Genomic DNA, 20,930 nt, shown 5'->3' with positions numbered 1-20,930 from the left:
AACCTGTGAGTTGGATGTAGAAAAGTCAGATTCAATATAGATGTTTTTATTTTAAAGAAAATTCAGATTGAACATGGTAAAAAACTGTAAATTATAGTGTCCGTCCAAAAAATATTTTGTACTTATAGTGAAAACTAACCTTGGATGATGGGTTAGTAGACTAAAAGCTTTAGGAATCCAAAGTACAACATATAATAAGTACCCTGTATCAAGATTGATGCAAAACAAGTGATATTTGACCTTTTTAGACAGATTTAGCAAAAAAAACCCTCTTCTGGGGCCATTTGGGTGGATTTTCCATATCTCTGGCCCCCCTTGCTCGATTTTGACATGTGACATCTCTTTCTGACAGTCAGAGCCAATGGAATCGAGGGGAACTCCCACATAGTCCTTATTTGGTCATGTGTATGTGTGAGACTGCTGCATCGCCGAGACCGGAAGCAGCAGCTAGCTGTGGTGGCTACCATTAGCAGCTAGCATTTACGCTCCGATTTTTACATAAAAATGGAATTATGGATTATAAATTCAATCAGTTTTTTTATATATGGACGTTAAGAACCTATGGATTAACAGATTCATTCGCGTTTTTTCTCATTTTAATGCCATTGAACACATACTTTGATCAGATTGACAGCTACTTGTGAGACGATCTCCCTAGAAGCTTCGTAAAGGTACGTGTTGTGATGACTGTATTTGCTTCCCCTGTCGCGAGTCCGGATCACTCAGTGATGATACTATATACCTACATAATCTATGGAGTCTCAGCTTTAATCGGATATATTGTATGTGCAGCTATGATAAGTAATAAGGGTACTTTTATCTTGAGTTCTGTGCCAATGTCCGTTAGCATTTTTCGCTCAGGGGTAATTTAGATGCTTCTTGTGAGACTTGTGTTTTGGTAAACATGGTTTGTATCGGCAGTTAGCTGAGATTATTTCCGTTAATCTGGTATAACACATTAATAGGTTCTTAAATATTAAGATCCCCTGAGACACAGTATCGTGAAAAAAAGACCCAGGGTCCCCGCCGGCGGGGACCTTCGGGCTTAACAGGTTAAAATAAACAATTAACTAGAATAAAAGAAACAAACTAATTTAAATCAAGTTGGCCAAAGTAAGGACAAGTTATAGAGGGAGTTAGCCCCAGAGTTCAGTAGGCTTGTTTGAGACAAGCAAGACCTGCGCAGACCTGCGCAGTTGCGATCAACGTCTTGCTAGTGCGTTGCATGATGGTTAGTCATTTTGTCCGACTTGCTCTGGAGGCCCGCCCACATGAGACTTTGAAATTTCGCGGGACAAAGACGCCCGCAGCCTTGAGAGCGAGGCGAGTTGGCGCAGTTGCTCTCCACGGGCTGCGGAAGCGAAATGCTTGATGGGAAACGGCTCAACCACCACGTGCTGCTGATGAAACTCTCCAATTGGCTGGCAAAAGTTTGTTGTTGTTTTGTGTCAGTTTTACGTCGCCACATCCATTCCCATTTTTCATCATTGTTCCACAATGTTTATCATCATGAAATTAATATCTATATATTTTATACTATACTGCTTACCGTTTTCATACTTTATATATCTTAGCATATTCATACACACTGTTCATACTGCTCACAGGCTGATATCTAGTGTATTCATACCCCACTGTTTATTCATCATTCAATTCATTCTATATGTTATTCTGTAGATTGTGTACATTACTTTCCACTTCACTGCTTGTTGCACCTGGTTAGAAGCTAAACTGCATTTCGTTGTCTCAGTACCTGTAATATGTGCAATAACAATAAAGTTTCTCTTTAAGTTAAACCAAATCATTAAAATAAAATCTATTGTAATGTAATGATTTGGTTTAACCTTATTTATTGAATACATCATTTAAAATGGCAAGATTAAATCAAATTACATCCATGTTGTACACATCATAAAGCTTAAAGTGGCAGCTAAAGAATTAACACAGCAGCAGGTCTGTTCAATTCATGCTCATTAAGCTTCATGTGTGCAGATCTGAAGGGACTGATCATTTGTAGCCTGTCCACCTATCAGTTTTGCAAACATTAAGAGGGAGGAGCATTTCTAATTATGGAACCCAGTCACTGGTGTGGTTCATCATCATGACTGAATTAACAAACCTATATAAAGCAATGGATATCACCTTTGTCTACAGTGGGTAAAATGGAATTTGTGGTGCTTACACCAGTGGCGTAGCCAGGAATTATTGTGTGGGTGGGCCTGGAGAAATGTAGGTGGGCCAGGGGGAGACATATTAAGCGTGGGGTCTGAGCTGAAACTTCATTAATGATTTTAATGATTTTTTAATGCACTAATAGAACATAAGCATAAATTAGCAGTGAAAACAAAAAACATAGGCACGGCGGCCTCAGAATGTGTGTAAAACTGACATCCACATAGGATACACAACGGTACTACTACTTTTATCGATAGCGCTTATGCTTATGCTCCAGGTTCAGTACCAACCACATCATAAAGTACGCGGACCATACAACAGTGGTGGGACTCATCAGGGACAACAACGAACAGGCCTACAGGCAGGAGGTGAAACATCTGACAGACTGGTGTAACACCAACAACCTGATCCTGAATGTCAATAAAACAAAAGAGATCATTGTCGACTTCAGGAACAAAAAGCACTGTCACCCACCACTCCACATCAACGGCACAGCAGTGAAGACTACAGACAGCACCAAGTTCCTGGGGGTGCATATCACAAGCAGTCTGACCTGGTCCACTCACACGACATCACTATGTAAGAAGGCACAGCAGCGCCTACACTTCCTGCGCAGCTCCCCCTTCCCATCCTGACCACGTTCTACAGAGGAACCATAGAGAGCGTGCTGACCAGCGGCATCTCCATCTGGTCGAGAGACTGCAACGCCAAAGACTGGAAGTCTCTGCAGAGAGTGGTCAGGACAGCAGAGAAGATCATCGGAGTTTCTCTCCCTCCCATCAGAGACACCGCTCAGAAACGCTGCCTGACAAAAGCCCAGAACATTTTGAAAGACCCCACTCATCCTCACCATGCTCTGTTCTCCCTGCTGCCCTCCGGCAAGAGGTTCTGCAGCATTAAGAGCAGAACAGCCAGATTCTCGAACCCGGTGCATTTCTCCGTCTGAATGTGGTGCACTTTTGCTAAATGTTTAAACAAATTGCTCGTGTTACCGATCTTACATGCTAAACTCTTATTCCACTTTTGGTAACGAGTATTGTCCACATCGACACGGCTATAGTTTAACCACACCTCGGAGCGCGTTCTCTCCGCCATCTCCTCCGTGTGTGTGTGTGTGTTGCTGCATGTAGCAGCTGCGTGTGTGTAAACTGCCCCGCCCCCTCGCTCATTCACTCACGGCAAAAGTTACTTTACTTACTATAAAAACTCACGGTAACAAAATGCACTCCCTATTCCATTGTCATGAAGGTGGAATCTAACTATATCCAGAATAAGTTTTATTGGATCCAGGCTAGAAACATGTTTATTTCTGCTGTAAAGTTGTGCATTTTAACATGGGGGTCTATGGGAATTGCTCCTTTTTGCATCCATCCGGCGGCCACTAGATGAACTGCAGTTTGTGGCACTTCCTTCTGGGCTTCCCGGCTCTGCGCTATGAAGCGCTGATTGGCTGTGGGTGGGCCAGACGTGCATACAGCTACGCCACTGGCTTACACTGTGTGACGAACAGGGAGACATCACTGTAAGAGTCTCACAAGACATTTCCCAAAGACTACAAAATGGTGAGTAAACAACTAAATTGCATTCCAACAATCTGGATATGATTTTAAATGATGTAAATTATTTTTCAGATAACAGTTTAGCAGCTGCACTTGTGCAGCAAGCAAGGGCTGCAACAAATGCACAAGGTAATCTATCATTTAAATCAAAAATGGTATTGTCTTTTAATGCAAATCAAACAAATGACATATTCATGTTTATTGTAAACAAATATTTAATTTTCTCTCAATCACAGTCCCTTTAGATCTGTCTTCAGATGCTAGGCCTGCTCCTGAAAGGCCTGCTCCTGATGAAATACCTGCTCCTGACAAAAGGCCTGCTCCTGATGAAAGACCTGCTTCTGACAAAAGGCCTGCTCCTGATGAAAGACCTGCTCCTGACGAAAGGCCTGCTCCTGATGAAATACCTGCTCCTGATAAAAGGCCTGCTCCTGATGAAAGACCTGCTCCTGACGAAAGGCCTGCTCCTGATGAAAGGCCTGCTCCTGTAAGGCCTGCTCCTGTAAGGCCTGCTAGATCCCAAGCTGGCACTCCTCACCTGGCATCCCCCTCCAGCCGGTCAGAACACCTTGAGGCAACACAAGGTACAGTAACTAAAATGAGGATCTAAACAGCAAATGCTATTTGTTTGAGTTACTAACACTTGTGTCTTAACAGATTTCACACACAACACCATACTGCTGCTTTTGGACCTGACAAAAACACACCAACAGGTGTACTATCACTCCAAACCCGGTTTTTACAAAATTCTACAACGGCAGTTCAGCAAGGAGGGATACAGTTTCTCCTCAGACAAAATCCGGAAAAAACTCAACAACCTTTTGACCACCTACAAAAGGGCCAAGGACCGTTGTACCTCAACAGGAGAGGGGAACATAACGTGGGAATATTATGGGGTAAGAAGTTTGTTCTTGCACATCTAGTTGGTAAAAGCAACATTTCCATTTGAACAATTCTGCAATTCCACAGATAATGGACAACCTGTTTGGGAGGTGCGGTGTTGGGAGCGCACCTCCAGGCACTCTTGTTTCCACCCCTCTATTACCCACTGCCTCACAACCATCCACCACACTGCCGTGTGCCTCTGAGGCCCAGCCTGGTCCCTCCATGACCCTGCCCACCACACTGCCGTGTGCCTCTGAGGGCCAGCCTGGTCCCTCCATGACCCTGCCCACCACACTGCCGTGTGCCTCTGAGGGCCAGCCTGGTCCCTCCATGACCCTGCCCACCACACTGCCGTGTGCCTCTGAGGCCCAGCCTGGTCCCTCCCCACCACACTGCCGTGTGCCTCTGAGGCCCAGCCTGGTCCCTCCATGACCCTGCCCACCACTCAGCCGAGATCAATCCGGTCTCGAGTCTCCCATCCCTCCTTCTACGACCTGTATGAGGCCCACTCGGAGAGGAGGACCAGTGCACTGGAGACACTGGTGCGGCCAGAACAGGAGCGCCGGAGAAGGCTGAAGGAGAGAAATAGGAGGAGGTTTGAAGCTAAAATGTTGACTGCGATGGGAGAAGTTGTTTCCCAGTTAAAGTCCATTGGGAGCCAACAAGAGCGCATCATTGAGCTTTTGCAGGACAAGCCCAATATGCCATAATTTCCCCCACACTGGGTATTCCCTGAATTAATTTGTTTATAAAGAACACCACCTCAGTATGTTTATGGAAGTAATATTGTTTAGATTAGTTATTTATTTTCCTAGTTATGCAGTTGAGTTATTATTTCATCCCTGGCAATTGCCTTGTAATATTTGTATTTGTATACACCAAGTGTTCACAATGTTTATATGCAATTATTATTTATTTGCCAAGTACATGTGTATATATAGTTATTTCATTTTCAAAGAAGATAGTCAACTGCTATTGACATGTGCAGAAAATGACCATATCTAGTTTTCATATATATGCATTTATTTTTTACTTGCCCAATCATTTTGGATGACATTACATGTTACTTGTTAGGCGCTTTAATCCAAAGCGACTTACATACTCAATACTGTGGGCATAAAAGGAAAGGAAATAAAAAACAAATGTCTTCCACAAAGAATATGACAGTGGTTATTTGTGGGGGGGGGGGGGGGGGGGGGGGGGGGTGTGTGTGTGTGAGCTCTTTAAAAAAGGTCACAAATCTGATTTCTGTGCAACACTGCATCTTGGTTCTGGGGATGCGGTGCCCTGTTATCTGCTGCTTCAACCTGTTCATCAACTTCAATTGCTTCCCCTTCCTCCAAGCACATGTTGTGAAGTATGCAACAGGCAGTGACTGCTGTGCTAATGTTTGCAATGTTTTTCATGTACAAACATTTGAGCCTCCTGAACTTCGTTTTCAGTAGGCCAAAGGTATGCTCAATGACCACGCGTGCAACATTTAATTTTTGATTGAAACGACGCTGCCGAGCAGTTAAATGGCCATTGTCCCTGTATGGCCTCATAAGCTGAGGCAATAGTGGGTAGGCAGAGTCCCCAATGATGTGCATTCCCTCAGGCACCAGGGACTGGGGATCTTCATCAAGCAGCCTTCCAACAGCAGACAACTGGAATGCCCGTGCATCATGCCAGCTACCAGGGTGGCCCACATTAACATGACAGAATCTCCGTTTACTGTCACAGAACCCAGTAAGCACAACAGAATAAAACTGTTTTCTGTTGATGTATGCTACTGGGTTCTCACAGTGTGGTTTCACAATAGGAATGTGGCATCCATCTACCGCACAGACAGTGTTGGGAAATCCTGCTGCACGAAATCCTAACTCAGAATTATGTAGGGCTTGCCCTGTGGGCCAGGAAATGTGGTGAGACAAATATGTGGTGACAAGACTACAGAATTCATGGAGATGCAGGCAGACAGTGGATTTGGTGATATTGAAACGATCAGCAACCCCCCTATAGGACTCCTGGTTTGATAGAGTCCACAGACAGGCAAGAACACTGTTTTGAAGCGGCACTTTACTGTGCTGTCTGTTCCAGTAGAACGGGCCAATAGTCGTCATCACATCCTGTTTGGTAGAAAGGAATAAATGGTTTTTAATATCACCAGTCCAGATAATACATATTTGATGTTATTTATATATATATATACACACACATACTTCCACATGTCCCCTGGACAATCGGAAATGACTTTTGAAGTCTGAAGGACTGTACTGTGGGACCACTTCTTCCACAAATTGTTGGACCTTTGGAACGGATCTAAGGAAGGCAGACACAGGAGCAAATGATGACCATAAATCATTAGACCTATTCAACATTCTTTATATATATATATATATATATATATAACTGCTGCTGCTGCTGTAGGCCTATATTATCTTCACTTGATTTAAGTTGTATTCTTGTTTATTTATTGTATCTTTGTACTACTATCTTGCTTGCTTTCTATATCTTTAGTAAAGTAGCTTTTATCTTATCCCATTGGACTAAAAAAGACTAATAGTGTCATAATTTTGCACAATTTGTGATCTGTAGAGTAAAGTAATCAGTCCAGATAATCGATCATACTTTTTAATTTAGACTGATGCAACAATATATTTTGTCTTTTTACTTGTGTATTGTATTGTGTATCTGTTTTTGTTACCTGCCTAGGTAGCCTACTACGGATGTAAATTAGCACGTTTTCTCAAACACATTTATACTTCTTGTATTTTATACTGATGTTCATTAACATGCTCTGTCCCTATCAAATTAAAAAATAAAAAGATACGTAATTACCTCCGCAGACGGTGTTCATCATGCCATTCTCCATACAATACATGTGGGATTTCTATTGCATCCACTTCATCTGCAACGAAAAACGCCAACGCAATTTCCGCCATTGCAAACCCAGCCAGTCAAGCCGACTCCGACCTGTCCGACTTAAGACGAGCTTTTTGACACCTCCCCCGGCTGCGATCGGCTACTCTCGTCTACTTTCGAGGCGAGCCGCAATGTGTCTCAAACAAGCCTAGAGACTTCCACACTTCGAGTGTCGGCCCAAGCGAGGCAGCAGGAAGGTGTGCAGTTAAAGCAGCACTTTAACTGGTGAGCGAGCCTCCGCAGTAGGCGACGCAAAGCTGGCCAGAAGCAGCAATCAGAAGCCACAATGTGGTAACGGTAGCCCAAACATCTAGGCAGGATCAACAGCAGTTGTGACGTTACTGCCGATAAACATACTTTCTCCGGTGAAGCAAAACAGCAGATGTCCCTTAACCATTGGATTGGCCCTAGGTTGATGAATAAATACAAATACAGCATTAATATCAATAAAAGTAATGAGGTGGATTGACCAAATAGATTGCCGTACAGCGCACATACCGATCAGGCTTTCCTATCGATAACGCAGAGAGGGGAAGCTTCATGCTTTGTATGGCTGCGTTGACAGGCTGCACCTGGAGGATCCTCCACTAGGTGAGGCAAAGCAGGGCTAAGTATCAATACGCTGGTAAATTAGTGATGGCAGTTTGACACTGAAGCTTCGAACGGAGCTTCAACCCTGGACTTCCTATTCCATAGAAGCAGTGCTTCGAAGCTTGCTTCAAATCACGTGACATATGACGTCCGAAGCAGCAACTGCTTCAAATCACGTGACATATGACGTCCGAAGCAGCAACTGCTTCAAATCATGTGACATGTGACGTCCGAAGCAGCAACTGCTTCAAATCACGTGACATGTGACGTCCGAAGCAGCAACTGCTTCATTTCCTGAATAAATCACTTGACTGGTTCGCGGTCCATTCACGCGATTCAATGCACTGCCTCGTCTCGATTCTGACAGGTGACAGGTTGAAACAGTTTCAAATTTGAGCGCTTCAACACTTTATGACCGCTCTAAACAATGCGCAATGTGTGGGTTGTTGTCGTAGTTTGCGTTGTTGCTGTTGGTATTGCATTGGATCACTATAGAGCAAGCCAGGAAGAAAGATAGGTCGTTCTGGCTCGGGAAACACTTCGAAATGTGGAGAAGTTGTGAACAAAAAGACAATTATCAGTAATATAAAAACAGTTCAATATTTTCAGGAATAGATAGCCCAGTGGGTACAGCCGGCGGCCCGAATGCGGCGATGTCCTCCGTAGCTGGTTCAAAGCCCGGAATGGATGTATTTTAATCATTGCTTTTCAACTTTAATAACTGATAAAAGGCCCTCTCCTCCCAAAAAAATGTCCAGCACTCTCTAGTCTCTTCTCAATAACCCAATACACACAATTATCAATCTTTAATTGCAAATAGAACATGATATTCAGTCTTAGTGTGTATGTATCGAATATTTTTCAAGGCAAAGATACGTTAAACCCACTGCAGCCTTGCACTTCGCCAGGAGAGGTCGCTGTAACTGAAGCTTCGAGAAATGAACCTATTTCCGACACAATTGTCCAAGTGGTTTAATGCTTCATTCAAAGCTTCATTTTGCCATCACTATGGTAAATTGCAAAACCTTTCCTGAAGCAAGCAATGCTACTGCAACATACCTGCACCGGTGGCGGAAGCAAACACGGCAAACACGCAAGTGGGGCGGGTCTGTGTACCAACAAACAAGAGACAGCCAGCTAGAAACCTCTGCTCTTTTATAGGGTGCCCCTGGTGGTGACATGCTCACAAGAGCCAAACGAGGAGAATATGCTTTACAAAGGATTAGGACTCTCATCCTGCCACAAAAAGTATGTTTAACTGTTATTACACTGAACAAAAATATAAATGCAACACTTTTGTTTTTGCTCCCATTTTTCATGAGATGAACTCAAAGATCTAAAACATTTTCTAGATACACAAAATAACCATTTCTCTCAAATATTGTTCACAAATCTGAAAAAATCTGTGATAGTGAGCACTTCTCCTTTGCCGAGATAATCCATCCCACCTCACAGGTGTGGCATATCAAGATGCTGATTAGACAGCATGATTATTGCACAGGTGTGCCTTAGGCTGGCCACGATAAAAGGCCACTCTGAAACGTGCAGTTTTGCTTTATTGGGGGGGTCTGGTGGGGGTCCGAAAACCAGTCAGTATCTGGTGTGACCACCATTTGCCTCACGCAGTGCAACACATCTCCTTCGCATAGAGTTGCTCAGGTTGTTGATTGTGGCCTGTGGAATGTTGGTCCACTCCTCTTCAATGGCTGTGCCAAGTTGCTGGATATTGGCAGGAACTGGAACACGCTGTCGTATACGCCGATACAGAGCATCCCAAACATGCTCAATGGGTGACATGTCCGGTGAGTATGCTGGCCATGCAAGAACTGGGATGTTTTCAGCCTCCAGGAATTGTGTACAGATCCTTGCAACATGGGGCCGTGCATTATCATGCTGCAACATGAGGTGATGGTCGTGGATGAATGGCACAACAATGGGCCTCAGGATCTCGTCACGGTATCTCTGTGCATTCACAATGCCATCAATAAAATGCACCTGTGTTCGTCGTCCATAACATACGCCTGCCCATACCATAACCCCACCACCACCATGGGCCACGCGATTCACAACATTGACATCAGAAAACCGCTCACCCACACGACGTCACACACGCTGTCTGCCATCTGCCCTGAACAGTGAAAACCGGGATTCATCCGTGAAGAGAACACCTCTCCAACGTGCCAGACGCCATCGAATGTGAGCATTTGCCCACTCAAGTCGGTTACGACGACGAACCGGAGTCAGGTCGAGACCCCGATGAGGACGACGAGCATGCAGATGAGCTTCCCTGAGACGGTTTCTGACAGTTTGTGCAGAAATTCTTTGGTTATGCAAACCGATTGTTGCAGCAGCTGTCCGAGTGGCTGGTCTCAGACGATCTTGGAGGTGAACATGCTGGATGTGGAGGTCCTGGGCTGGTGTGGTTACACGTGGTCTGCGGTTGTGCGGCCGGTTGGATGTACTGCGAAATTCTCTGAAACGCCTTTGGAGACGGCTTATGGTAGAGAAATGAACATTCAATTCACGGGCAACTGCTCTGATGAACATTCCTGCTGTCAGCATGCCAATTGCACGCTCCCTCAAAACTTGCGACATCTGTGGCATTGTGCTGGGTGATAAAACTGCACGTTTCAGAGTGGCCTTTTATTGTGGCCATTCTAAGGCACACCTGTGCAATAATCATGCTGTCTAATCAGCATCTTGATATGCCACACCTGTGAGGTGGGATGGATTATCTCGGCAAAGGAGAAGTGCTCACTATCACAGATTTTTTTCAGATTTGTGAACAATATTTGAGAGAAATGGTTATTTTATGTATATAGAAAATGTTTTAGATCTTTGAGTTCATCTCATGAAAAATGGGAGCAAAAACAAAAGTGTTGCATTTATATTTTTGTTCAGTGTATTTTGTACAAAGAAAGAAGGAAATATTTGTATTAATCCCAGTGGGGATTTCACTCTGGTGTTATATTACACACATCCTTTTTTATAAATAGTGTTCGTACACATAATCACACATGCTCAAACATTAGTGTGCACATGCTTTAGTGGAGAAGGGCCGACAGTCTTTCGGTGTCCGGAAACGTTGGGGATTCAGTGCCCTGCTCAAGGGTTGTTTTTTGGTCCGATCAGGAGTTAAACCGGCAGCCCTTCCGTTTCAGAGCACTACAGATACAGTACGTCCCTACAGATAAAGCTACTGCCACCCCGAATGTGATGTTAGACCAAGTCTTAGGTCTTACGTTTTTTAATCAAAAGGCCACACTCATAGGCTTAAACCAGGCCTGCCATCATAGAGTGAGATGTGACAACATATTAATTAATATGTGGGTAGAGTTGGGTACTTTCTAAGGCATCAACAATGTTGCAATCGGCTGTACACACAAACAATTGAAGAAATGTTTGACATCACAAATATTATAATTGAGCACACTAAAATACTGCTGTACCATTTTCAGGTTAATTCAAGATAGCAAACACGTTGATGAGTCGCAAAGGTAAAAATAAGACGTATTAAAACATTGAAGATGTATTAAAACAGATAGCTGAGCACTATTTCTAAAAGCCAATATCATACTATTAGAAGAAAAGGATCTGGATACCATATTTGAATACCATGTGTTAATCTGTTCCTGTGTGAGAACTGTTTTAACTTCACAAGGATGAGTTACTCTTCAGTAAATGAAAACTGCTATAATATGTACACATTGCCAAAAATCTATAATCAAACTGCCTCTCTCACACACACACACACACACACACATATCCCCTCCCTCTCCCTTGTGGCTTTAAGATACATTTGAATCTTAAAATAGTTTGCCGTGAATAAGTGCACCTGTGGTTGGCAGTGGTCAGTGCAAGAGAGTGATGACATGTTAAACACATCATTATGCCACAAGCAAATCAAGTGGAGACATTGCAATCACATGCTTTTCATACACCCTGCGGATCCCGCTGGCTGTGACAAATACTTTGTAGTAGAAAGATTATAGTTCCAATATTAATAATTTATGCTTTGCTGAAACTGGTAAACACATATACACATATACACACATATACATCAACATTGTCGGAGGGGTGCCAGTATTGCAAACGTAGTAAAAGAGCCGGATGTGTTTATTTTGAAAAGTTGAATGCATGCATCAATTAGTCAATCAACTGGTAATTTAGTGAAATTACCAACAATCATTGTATTAACTGTTGATCAAACAGCTACTCTTAAATATTTTAAATACAAGTATGTGGATGCTACTTACTTTTTACTCCGTTCTGTGCAGTTACAATCATTAACAATGTTTCATTTGATTACCAATACATAATTATCACCAAATTAGGCTTAAACGTAGGGCATTTCATTGTATTCTCTAATAATTAGAAGCTTCCTGAGAAGACAGCTTCCTGAGAAGACAGCTTTGGATGTTCTGTTCCCCTGTCGTAAAAAATAATTTGTATTCAATCAGAAAAAGCATTTTATGCTCCTCTAAAAAAAAAAACCCACATCTTTCCAGTCTAATTTTGAGAAGTCCAGAATCACCTTGGAAGTGACACCGTCTCCTTTTGGAGGCTAATTAGGGAAATGTGCTAGTATATCTTGCATCGTTTTTATATCTCAGCATAGCTTCTTAAGTCAATTACAGTTACCCTTCACATACAGTAAAGGCTGTAGGTCCATTTGTGCTCACACAAGGCTGCCTCATTCACATATTCACACATTCGCTATCTTTTGCACTCTGCACTGTAACACTAATGACTGATTTATAGCTCATTCATTATTACCTAGATGGTAAAATAAAAATGGAGGACATGGAAGATCTGTTTGCTTTTATATAATAAGTGATGTGTGTCACATGACAAGTTCATACCGTATACTGTGAATAAGTTGTCATCTCAGACAGAAAAACAAAACCGCTGTTTGTCACAGTCTACTTTCTGATTCACAGATGCTGCTAAGATGTTTAACAAAACATTTCAGGACGTCTGTCGACTTGTGGTTGAGGTGGAGTATAGAGCTGAGTAACTGACATTTTTGCACATTGAATTGAATCCCAGTGGAACAGCTAATGTGATGATGATGGATGCACTTCATTAATAATTTCTGCGTCTTTCCGTGTGGTGCTGGCATATTTTATGCAATACAGGCTTTGAATTCACTCAAAGCTGCAGTGCTTGCTGGTGTAGGCTAGGATAAAGCCCCCCCTCCCATTGCACACACACAAAAACACACACTCCCTTTTTTCTGCTGATCAAGAAGCAAGTCTTCCTGATTAAAAACAGAACAGTCCTGATTTCCAGCAGAGTCACGATTGTCATTAAATAAAACTTTTAAAGTGATTGCTTTGAAATTTGCAGAGAAGAGGTCTACCATTACTGTGTGAAACTTTTCTTTTTTCTTTTAGTTAACTGTCTCTTTGTGTCTCTATAGTGCTGTAAAGCAGAAAGAGTCAGCTTTTAATTTAAGACTTTATATTAAAGGCATTTTATGAGACTTTTCAGAAAGATAAACTAAGTTAACTAACAACAGTTGACCACAAATACCAATCAACTGCATTATCTCCACTGAGTGTAGTCATGTAGATACTGCAAACTATTTTACATGGTCATTTATCATTCAGTAGGAAGACCTTTATTTTAAATCCCAAAGTCCTGGCGTTGGCTTTGTAATCCATGTAATGCATGAAATATGTGTTCACTGACTACGTCATTACGACTGTACAACCTAATTAAGATTTGTACGTCGAAGCATGTTAGACCTTTGGCTAATCTACTTTGTTGAACAAATTATAAACGTATATACATGAAACAAGTTGACAGTTATAAGCATGCTCACTGTCATCAACATGATGACTCCAACTGAGTGCTTTAACAATGTTACAAATGTACGTAAGCCCCTCTACTTGTTAACTTGCAATTGTTCTTTTCAAAGGAAATTATTTTTGATTTGTACACGAGGAGCTACAAGCGTTTGTGTACGTTTGAAGTATCTCTGCTCCTGAATTTCTTTAAGCAAATATATTTCATTTTTCTTATTCTCTCTGTCTGTCTCTATCGGTGTCAACAGTATGAGTCTGTCAGTCTGAAGAAACAAACAGAATACTTTAGCGGATGTGTCTGCCCAGCTCACTTTGAAGTTGTACATGGTTGTAATCATAATAGTTTGAAATGTCTCCCGAACGGCCACTCTATTCCTTTTTGTATCCCTTTTGTGTATTTGAAAAAGTGGTACTCCTTAGTGTTAGTGATTACTTCCACGTAGCACAGTGGACTGAGGCTCTCACAATAGAGGGATATAATATAATTCTGTACATGAAGTCAGATCTCCATTCATTGTACTAATCGGTGGCCGGTCCATTACTCCTAATTATATCAATCATCACCCGTAGATCTGAAATGGCATATTACACCCCGCTGGGAGCCTTTATGGCTCTGTATTCATCAGAGACAAATTGAGATTCAAAGCACTTGAAGCTCAAACTCAAATCACATCTCCTGCATCTCTTTTTCTGCACAGTCGGCTGAAATATGTCAGCCCGCTATATAAGTTTTAAATGGTTGTTATCATCTTGTCGTGTCTGTCACATGGTTGCTCTGTTCCTTTTAATACTTTCCTCATAGGTAATTGTCCTCGTCCTTGACAATATAATTTACACCTCTAACACAATGAAAAAATCTGCAATAATTTAATGAGGTTGTCCAAAGACCACTGCACACATTTCTATTATTCATACTGCCCCCGCTTCTACATACTGCTCAAGGAATATATGTAGACAGAGGAGGTGATGCAAGTCCTTCACAATGTTTAAATGAGTAATGAAACTGGAATATATTTGTAAACTGGTATAAAAAGAAAATGTCAATATGTCAACCAAATGTAATAAAAAAGTGTTTTACTTTGCTAATACCGTAGCTGTCATCTTGTGTTTTGTGTTGCAGGAACAATCTTAAAAAAAAAACATGAAATTGTTTTAACACACATGCGAGCAAACCTGCCAGTGCATAGCAGGGTGGACATGTTGCTGATGAGACTTACAACACTGGCCAGGTTACAGTATGTATTGACAATGGGAATGATCCGTACATCTTGGAGAAATATGTAGTTAAAGAAACTTGATGTAGGGTATGGAGCAATGTTGGTGGGTACATTTCTATAGTCATAGTTAACTGCTCGCATGTTAGTCTGTCAGAATAACGCTAGTACTAGCCATACTACTGGTATAGATATCACCAAGCTTGATGATCCACTTGATGTGGATTATTTCACTTCAACAAATCCCAGTTTAAAAGCAACTAAATCATTTTCATTAATTTTGAAAAATGTGAAAATGAACAATGGCTAATGTTCCATTATTTAAGAGATTAAGACACTAGATGTTACATTGTATTAGCTGAATGCCCTTTATCAAATGCTACCAACACCGAACGTTCTGAACAAGGCGTTACAAAGCATTTGTCAGGGGATTTATCATCCAGTTTTCTTTCTACACAAAACATCATTTCAAAAGATGTCTTCTGTGCTGGTTGTAAGGCTCAAGGCTGTACCTTTGTCTGTCTGTCGGTCCGGTGCATATCAGTTCATACTACATGCTAAACTGCAACTTGCTTCAAGGAACCTGTATCTGGTAAGCGATACAGGTGACCCTGCTCAGGAATAGTTTCTTTCTGAGAGTGCCGTCCATGAACTCTGCCACCTGCTGAACTCTGCCTCTGCACACACTGACAGATCCTCACACACTGACAGTCCTCACACTGTCACTGTCGCAAAGTAATCACACAAACACCATGCACATATATTACCCACGCCTAACTTTCCTTATACTTGTATTGTAGTTCCATAGTAATCTTTTCATATGGCTCGCTTTATGTGTATTTGCGCTGCTGCTATTCTTATAATCGTGTGTATTTACATTGCTACATGTGCTCATACTTAACCAATCTTTTCACAGTTAATTTCCGCATTTCACCACCATTTTAAATTTGAAAAGAATGGAAAGTAACCTTTAGGATATCATAATGGATCTGGTTAGTATTGCTATTTCCCAAGACATCCTAGGATGTCATAGGATAACTTTGTACTGTCCTGAAATGTTATAACCTTTGTTAATTAAACTAGCTAAAACATTTTTATGCAATTCAGGTTTGAGAATGAGAATTATCTCCAACTATTAGCATTGTGCTGCCTTTCAGTCACCAGAAATACGCATCTCTTCCACATTCCTGTCACAGATGGATTTGGAAAAATCTAATTTGGAAAGTGGGTTGTGTACACACACACACACACACACACACACACACACACACACACACACACACACACACACACACACACACACACACACACACACACACACACACACACACACACACACACACAAACACGTAGGCTTAAATGCATGCATGCCTGTGTGTAATGACTTCCACTATTGCTTGGTTTCAGGTTACCAGGCCTCCCTCTCTCATCTCTCTTGTATTTCAGTCTGTCTTTTTCTTTGCCGACTCCAGGAGTCTGGCTGTCTGCTCTCTAAATAGAGTTGACCTCAGAGCAAACTTGGTGCTGCTCCTGTCTTTTAACTCTGCAATAGAGGCGATGCATACTGTATGTAACGTGTGCGTGTGAGCATGCAGGGGAAAGCCTGTGTCTGTATGCATGTGACTGTAAAATGTTATTTGCCAAATTAGATTTAAAATAGTCTACATATTAAAAGCCTGGTAGAACAAAGTGTCAAATATATAAAAAACTCACATGGGATCCGGTTTGTACAAAAATACACGGTTGTACTAAAACTACATTCCTGACTGCTTAGAGCAAAATGTAAACTGTGTGATTCTCACCATAATACCCTTGTGAATCCTGATATTCACATCAACCAAATATGGACAAACAGTCAAATCACTGAAACAGGCATCTTTCATCCAAATCACATTTTGCAGGTTTTTAACGGACAGAGAGTTTGAATGTTCTGTACATGCCTCAGGGGAAACCCAAGAGACCAGAGATGATTCAGAGTAACTGACATGAACATTTGAACAACCTGTAATTGTACTGCAGAGTTTATGTCTCTAAGAGTGAAACGTTGCAGTGGTCTTGCCAAGGAAAATAAAAGAGGGAGACAGTTGACTACAGCATTCAGTAAACTGTACAGACGCTTTTTTTTTATAAACACTAAGAAAGATTGATGTACCCATGAACATTTGCAGTCTGCTAGTTTGACTTTGAAACTATTTTTAATAGACACGCATGATATAATTTAACGTAAATATGCTTTATTTCACACAGTTTGATGTCATAGTGAACTGCTAATGTTAGTCTCTCCGGTGACAGGGATTTGTCTGAGTTAGATCAAACCCTGTACATCACTGTGTGGTTCATGAAAAGGTTCATGTAGATGCACATCTCTTGATTGACTGATGGTCAAGAGGACGAGTTTGTTTGATGGATATAAGATTACTTTTGGATGATATAGGACGAAATATATAGGTTTGATACAAATCAGATCACTCCATAATCCAGGTTTATCGTTTTCAGTATGCACATAGCTTGATCTGTCCTCTCTCTGTTACAAGGCAATCTAGTCTATATGCTGATGTTTATAGCAAATTAAACAAAAATGCCAGCACACCATACTCTGCCGAAAATAGTTAATTAGGTTAAATTCAGAAGTGTTATTCACTCACTACCTCTGGAGGTGCTTGTTCAGCAAAACAAAGAATAGAGGTGACTTTAAAACAGCCCCCGAAGGTGGCAGCTTTTAAATGCTGAGAACGGACAACCGATCACCTTCATTCAGTTCATATTCAATGACTTTCAGTAGACATAGACATGTGCATATACTGTAGATCAGACATGAAATAGATATCCACCCAATAACAATTATCATTAGATACATGTCCAGGTGTAAAGAGCATGTGCCATATTTAGAAGTGTCCTGTTGCCATTAAGTCATTCAAGCCTGTCAAAATGACATACGCTGGAAAAAACTGACAGTACTGGATAATTGTTTCTTTCCAATCTGTATTACCTGTCACACACTTCACCATATTATGAAACAGCACATGGACATCCATGACATTCTGACCTCTGACAAAATCTGCAAAAAACCAACAGCTGGTGCGATAAAGAGGTCACAGAGACACATAGACAGATGAGTCTCCCGCGGCTCCAGGAGTTCATAATTAACACATTTCCACCTGGTACATTCTCTATCCTTTACACCATCAGTCCAAGGGGCTTTGAAAGCTCCGCAGAGCTTTGGCAGATCAAAGCTGTGGAAACATTAACCCAATTACCTTAAATGTTCACTCTACACATGTTCACTCTACACATGTTGTCAATTAGTAGAGACTGGAAATGCTCCAGGTGTATGGCGTGAGAAAATAAAGAAGGAATGAGCTTCAATGATACTGTTATGTAAATAATTATCATAGACGCCAATTTGTAACATACAGGACAAACCTTGATGTCTGTTTACCTTCTTTAAGGACACAGGCTGCTTAGCCAATAATGTTATTGTTCCCATTCTGTGACCGGTCAATACTGGGTCAGAGATGGTCTGTGTTGTGGGTACACTGGGACACTTCCTTCTCTGTATTTGTGGACTCCAAGGTGAAATCTTCGAGGTCATAAGTGTCCGACGCAAGTAGCTCAGTGTTCCCACACTGTTTAGGCTATCTTCTCAAATATGTTGTTTACTCTCTGCGAAACCAGTTAGATGGGCTGGCAAGAGAGAGGCTCTCCAGAATTGACGTGGCAACTCTACCGTGAAGTCAGAACCTCTGACTCTTGGACTTGTGATGTGAATCCTCCGGCCGTAACTCCAAATAAACCATCATGTGTTTGACATCAAAGCTACTGCTCCTACCGTGTCTCCTTCCTGAGTCGGTGACTCCCACTGCATAGCTACACAGAAGTTTCCTCTACAGATACATGTTTCATAATTCATTCTTTTTTGAAAATGATGTTAGGAAAACAGCTGAATCACTTTCTAGCTGATGAGAAGATTTATATACCTTTCAAATCTGTCTATAAAGCTATTGGCAGCAGCTAGCGAGCTGAGCTTAGCATAGACATCTCATTGATCACTAAGTAGGTGGAAACATTATACATGTTAATTGGACAGTCTTGTTACCAGGCAGATTTGCTTACCCTTGCTCAGATCTTGCTGTTTCCTCCTGCTTCAGTGTCTTGGTAATGCTAAGCTAACCTAACTTGCTAATCGGCTGTATCTTCACTTTTATTGACAGACAAAGGTGGACAATCTTCTCATGTAGCTTTCTGGGGAAAAAGCAGATAGGCATATTTTCAAAAATGTTGCACTATTTCTTCAAATCTGATTATTTTAAATTGCCTGACACACACATACATAATAGGATGACTGATTATATTTTCTAAATAGTCAAAAAGCTGCAGGACATTTATTTTCCACATAAACTGAAAGAATAGTGTACTGTTAAGCCTCCTGTCATCCGAAAACAAATTGTTTTCTATTTCCATTTCTGTCCAAAAAGCACAAAACCGCAAATGACAATGTGTGTGGGTGTAAAGAATGTTAACAATAACTGTGCAGTGGATGGAACATGCAACAAGAAGCAGCAATAGACAACGGGAAGACACTGAGGGAGGCAATTTGACCAAATGTAAGTTGTGTCGTTGTTGCACGTTGTCATTCTGTCTGTGATCACGGGTGATTAGCAGGAGTCTGTCCCCGAGGAGCTGAGCCAACATAAAGCCCTTCACTCTCACTCCTCCCTCCTGCACGGAGCCTCTCGCGGGCAGGAGGAATCACTCAGTGTGCTCGAGATGTGCCAGCGAGCGATGTGTGTATGAGAAATGGATTTTGAATATTTGGATCAGAAGAGGCTTCTGGGTGGAGTAATGCCTGATAACGCTGTCACTAAGGTAATCACCCGTGACAAAGTCTTCCTCAGCAGAGAAGGGGGTAGCCACAGATGCTGAGGAAAAGAAAAGTTTTGTCTGATTCTGGGAAACCTGTCAAACCAGCAGTTACCAGTGGTGAGTTTGGCTCCAGTGAGATGCAGACCATACAGACAGACTGTCTCTGGAACCAACTGATGCCAATTAGTCAATGTCAAAGCAGAAAACACAGCCACTTTAAAGATTTCAGTGCTTTCATTACATTTCCATTTCTATCAGCAGCCTTATTCTGGCATTTGCTGTTCTGTTTTGAATGCATTTCTCTTAAAATACACATGCAACTTGAATTACTTCCCGCGGGGATAAAGTAATATGCAATTAGCTTAAATCAAAAAACTGAGTCTACTGACATGCTTGTAAGGCTGTAGTTAAAGAAGCAGGAATATAAAACTTCCCCCCCATACTGTTTCCTGCTGGAACGGTCATTAGTTTTGCAGGTATCACACATTAAAACTACAAATGTCAACCCTCTAGGGGTGCTCATGGAAACATTGGGGTTTCAACAGTCGTTAGGATTCATCATCTGGTAACAAAGAAAATCTCCACACAATTTCACGGCTGTTCTTATTCTGGCATTTACACAATTTTTCCAATAAACCTCTTTCAATAAACATGTGCCTCTTGAAATAGTTTACCTCTAGGGAAGATAAGTATTACAGTAATTAATTGAATAAAGTTAATTGAAAAAAACAGACCAGAAGCAGCGATGCCATACACCAGAGAGAAATTCACTCTGCTTTGTAGAAATCCTCCAGAGAAATGTTGTCCTCATACTCCTCGCTGAATTCACATTAACAAAATGTGGACCCTTGTGAGTTTGCTGTGAGTAAAAGGTGAAGATTAATTATAGGGATCTGATTTATTTGATTGGACTATATAAACATAGAAAA

General features: G+C 41.5%; 2 protein-coding genes across 3 annotated transcripts; one reads left to right on the top strand and one right to left on the bottom strand.

The window, feature by feature from the left end:
• The first annotated feature begins 2,131 nt into the window (after positions 1 to 2,131).
• LOC117556143 (MAGE-like protein 2) lies at positions 2,132 to 5,376 on the top strand. Its single transcript, XM_034231392.1, has 5 exons — positions 2,132 to 2,153; positions 3,971 to 4,318; positions 4,392 to 4,630; positions 4,704 to 4,985; positions 5,030 to 5,376. The coding sequence occupies exons 1-5, from the start codon at positions 2,132 to 2,134 to the stop codon at positions 5,327 to 5,329; spliced, it is 1,191 nt and encodes a 396-aa protein (XP_034087283.1). The 3' UTR covers positions 5,330 to 5,376.
• On the bottom strand, positions 5,373 to 8,181 carry LOC117556097 (putative nuclease HARBI1). Of its 2 annotated transcripts, none has more exons than XM_034231252.1 (4): positions 8,022 to 8,181; positions 7,440 to 7,930; positions 6,817 to 6,920; positions 5,373 to 6,727 (listed from the first exon to the last, which is right to left on the bottom strand). In XM_034231252.1, exons 2-4 carry the CDS (start codon positions 7,480 to 7,482, stop codon positions 5,843 to 5,845), a joined length of 1,032 nt encoding a protein of 343 aa, XP_034087143.1. In that variant the 5' UTR covers positions 7,483 to 7,930; positions 8,022 to 8,181; the 3' UTR covers positions 5,373 to 5,842. The 2 variants fall into 2 exon arrangements, with proteins under 2 accessions (XP_034087143.1, XP_034087142.1); XM_034231251.1 differs by having other exon boundaries at positions 6,821 to 6,920; positions 8,022 to 8,172.
• Between the last annotated feature and the right edge of the window lie 12,749 nt (positions 8,182 to 20,930).

The sequence above is a fragment of the Gymnodraco acuticeps genome, unplaced genomic scaffold (assembly GCF_902827175.1).
Source record: "Gymnodraco acuticeps unplaced genomic scaffold, fGymAcu1.1, whole genome shotgun sequence".
NCBI classification, from domain to species: Eukaryota; Metazoa; Chordata; class Actinopteri; order Perciformes; family Bathydraconidae; genus Gymnodraco; species Gymnodraco acuticeps.
Note: the sequence above shows the minus strand (reverse complement) of the source record. Positions and strands in the feature narration are given on the sequence as shown.

What these genes read in the sequence shown, in the direction of transcription:
- LOC117556097 (XM_034231251.1), bottom strand. Translation starts at nt 7,543, where the DNA reads ATGGCGGAAATTGCGTTGGCGTTTTTCGTTGCAGATGAAGTGGATGCA. An exon ending in GATGAACACCGTCTGCGGAG is followed by an intron (nt 6,921 to 7,439) that starts GTAATTACGTAT and finishes TGCCTTCCTTAG; the next exon opens with ATCCGTTCCAAAGGTCCAAC. An exon ending in TGTCCAGGGGACATGTGGAA is followed by an intron (nt 6,728 to 6,820) that starts GTATGTGTGTGT and finishes TCTACCAAACAG; the next exon opens with GATGTGATGACGACTATTGG.
- LOC117556143 (XM_034231392.1), top strand. Translation starts at nt 2,132, where the DNA reads ATGGATATCACCTTTGTCTACA. An exon ending in GGATATCACCTTTGTCTACA is followed by an intron (nt 2,154 to 3,970) that starts GTGGGTAAAATG and finishes TCTCAATCACAG; the next exon opens with TCCCTTTAGATCTGTCTTCA. An exon ending in CACTGCCGTGTGCCTCTGAG is followed by an intron (nt 4,986 to 5,029) that starts GCCCAGCCTGGT and finishes TGTGCCTCTGAG; the next exon opens with GCCCAGCCTGGTCCCTCCAT.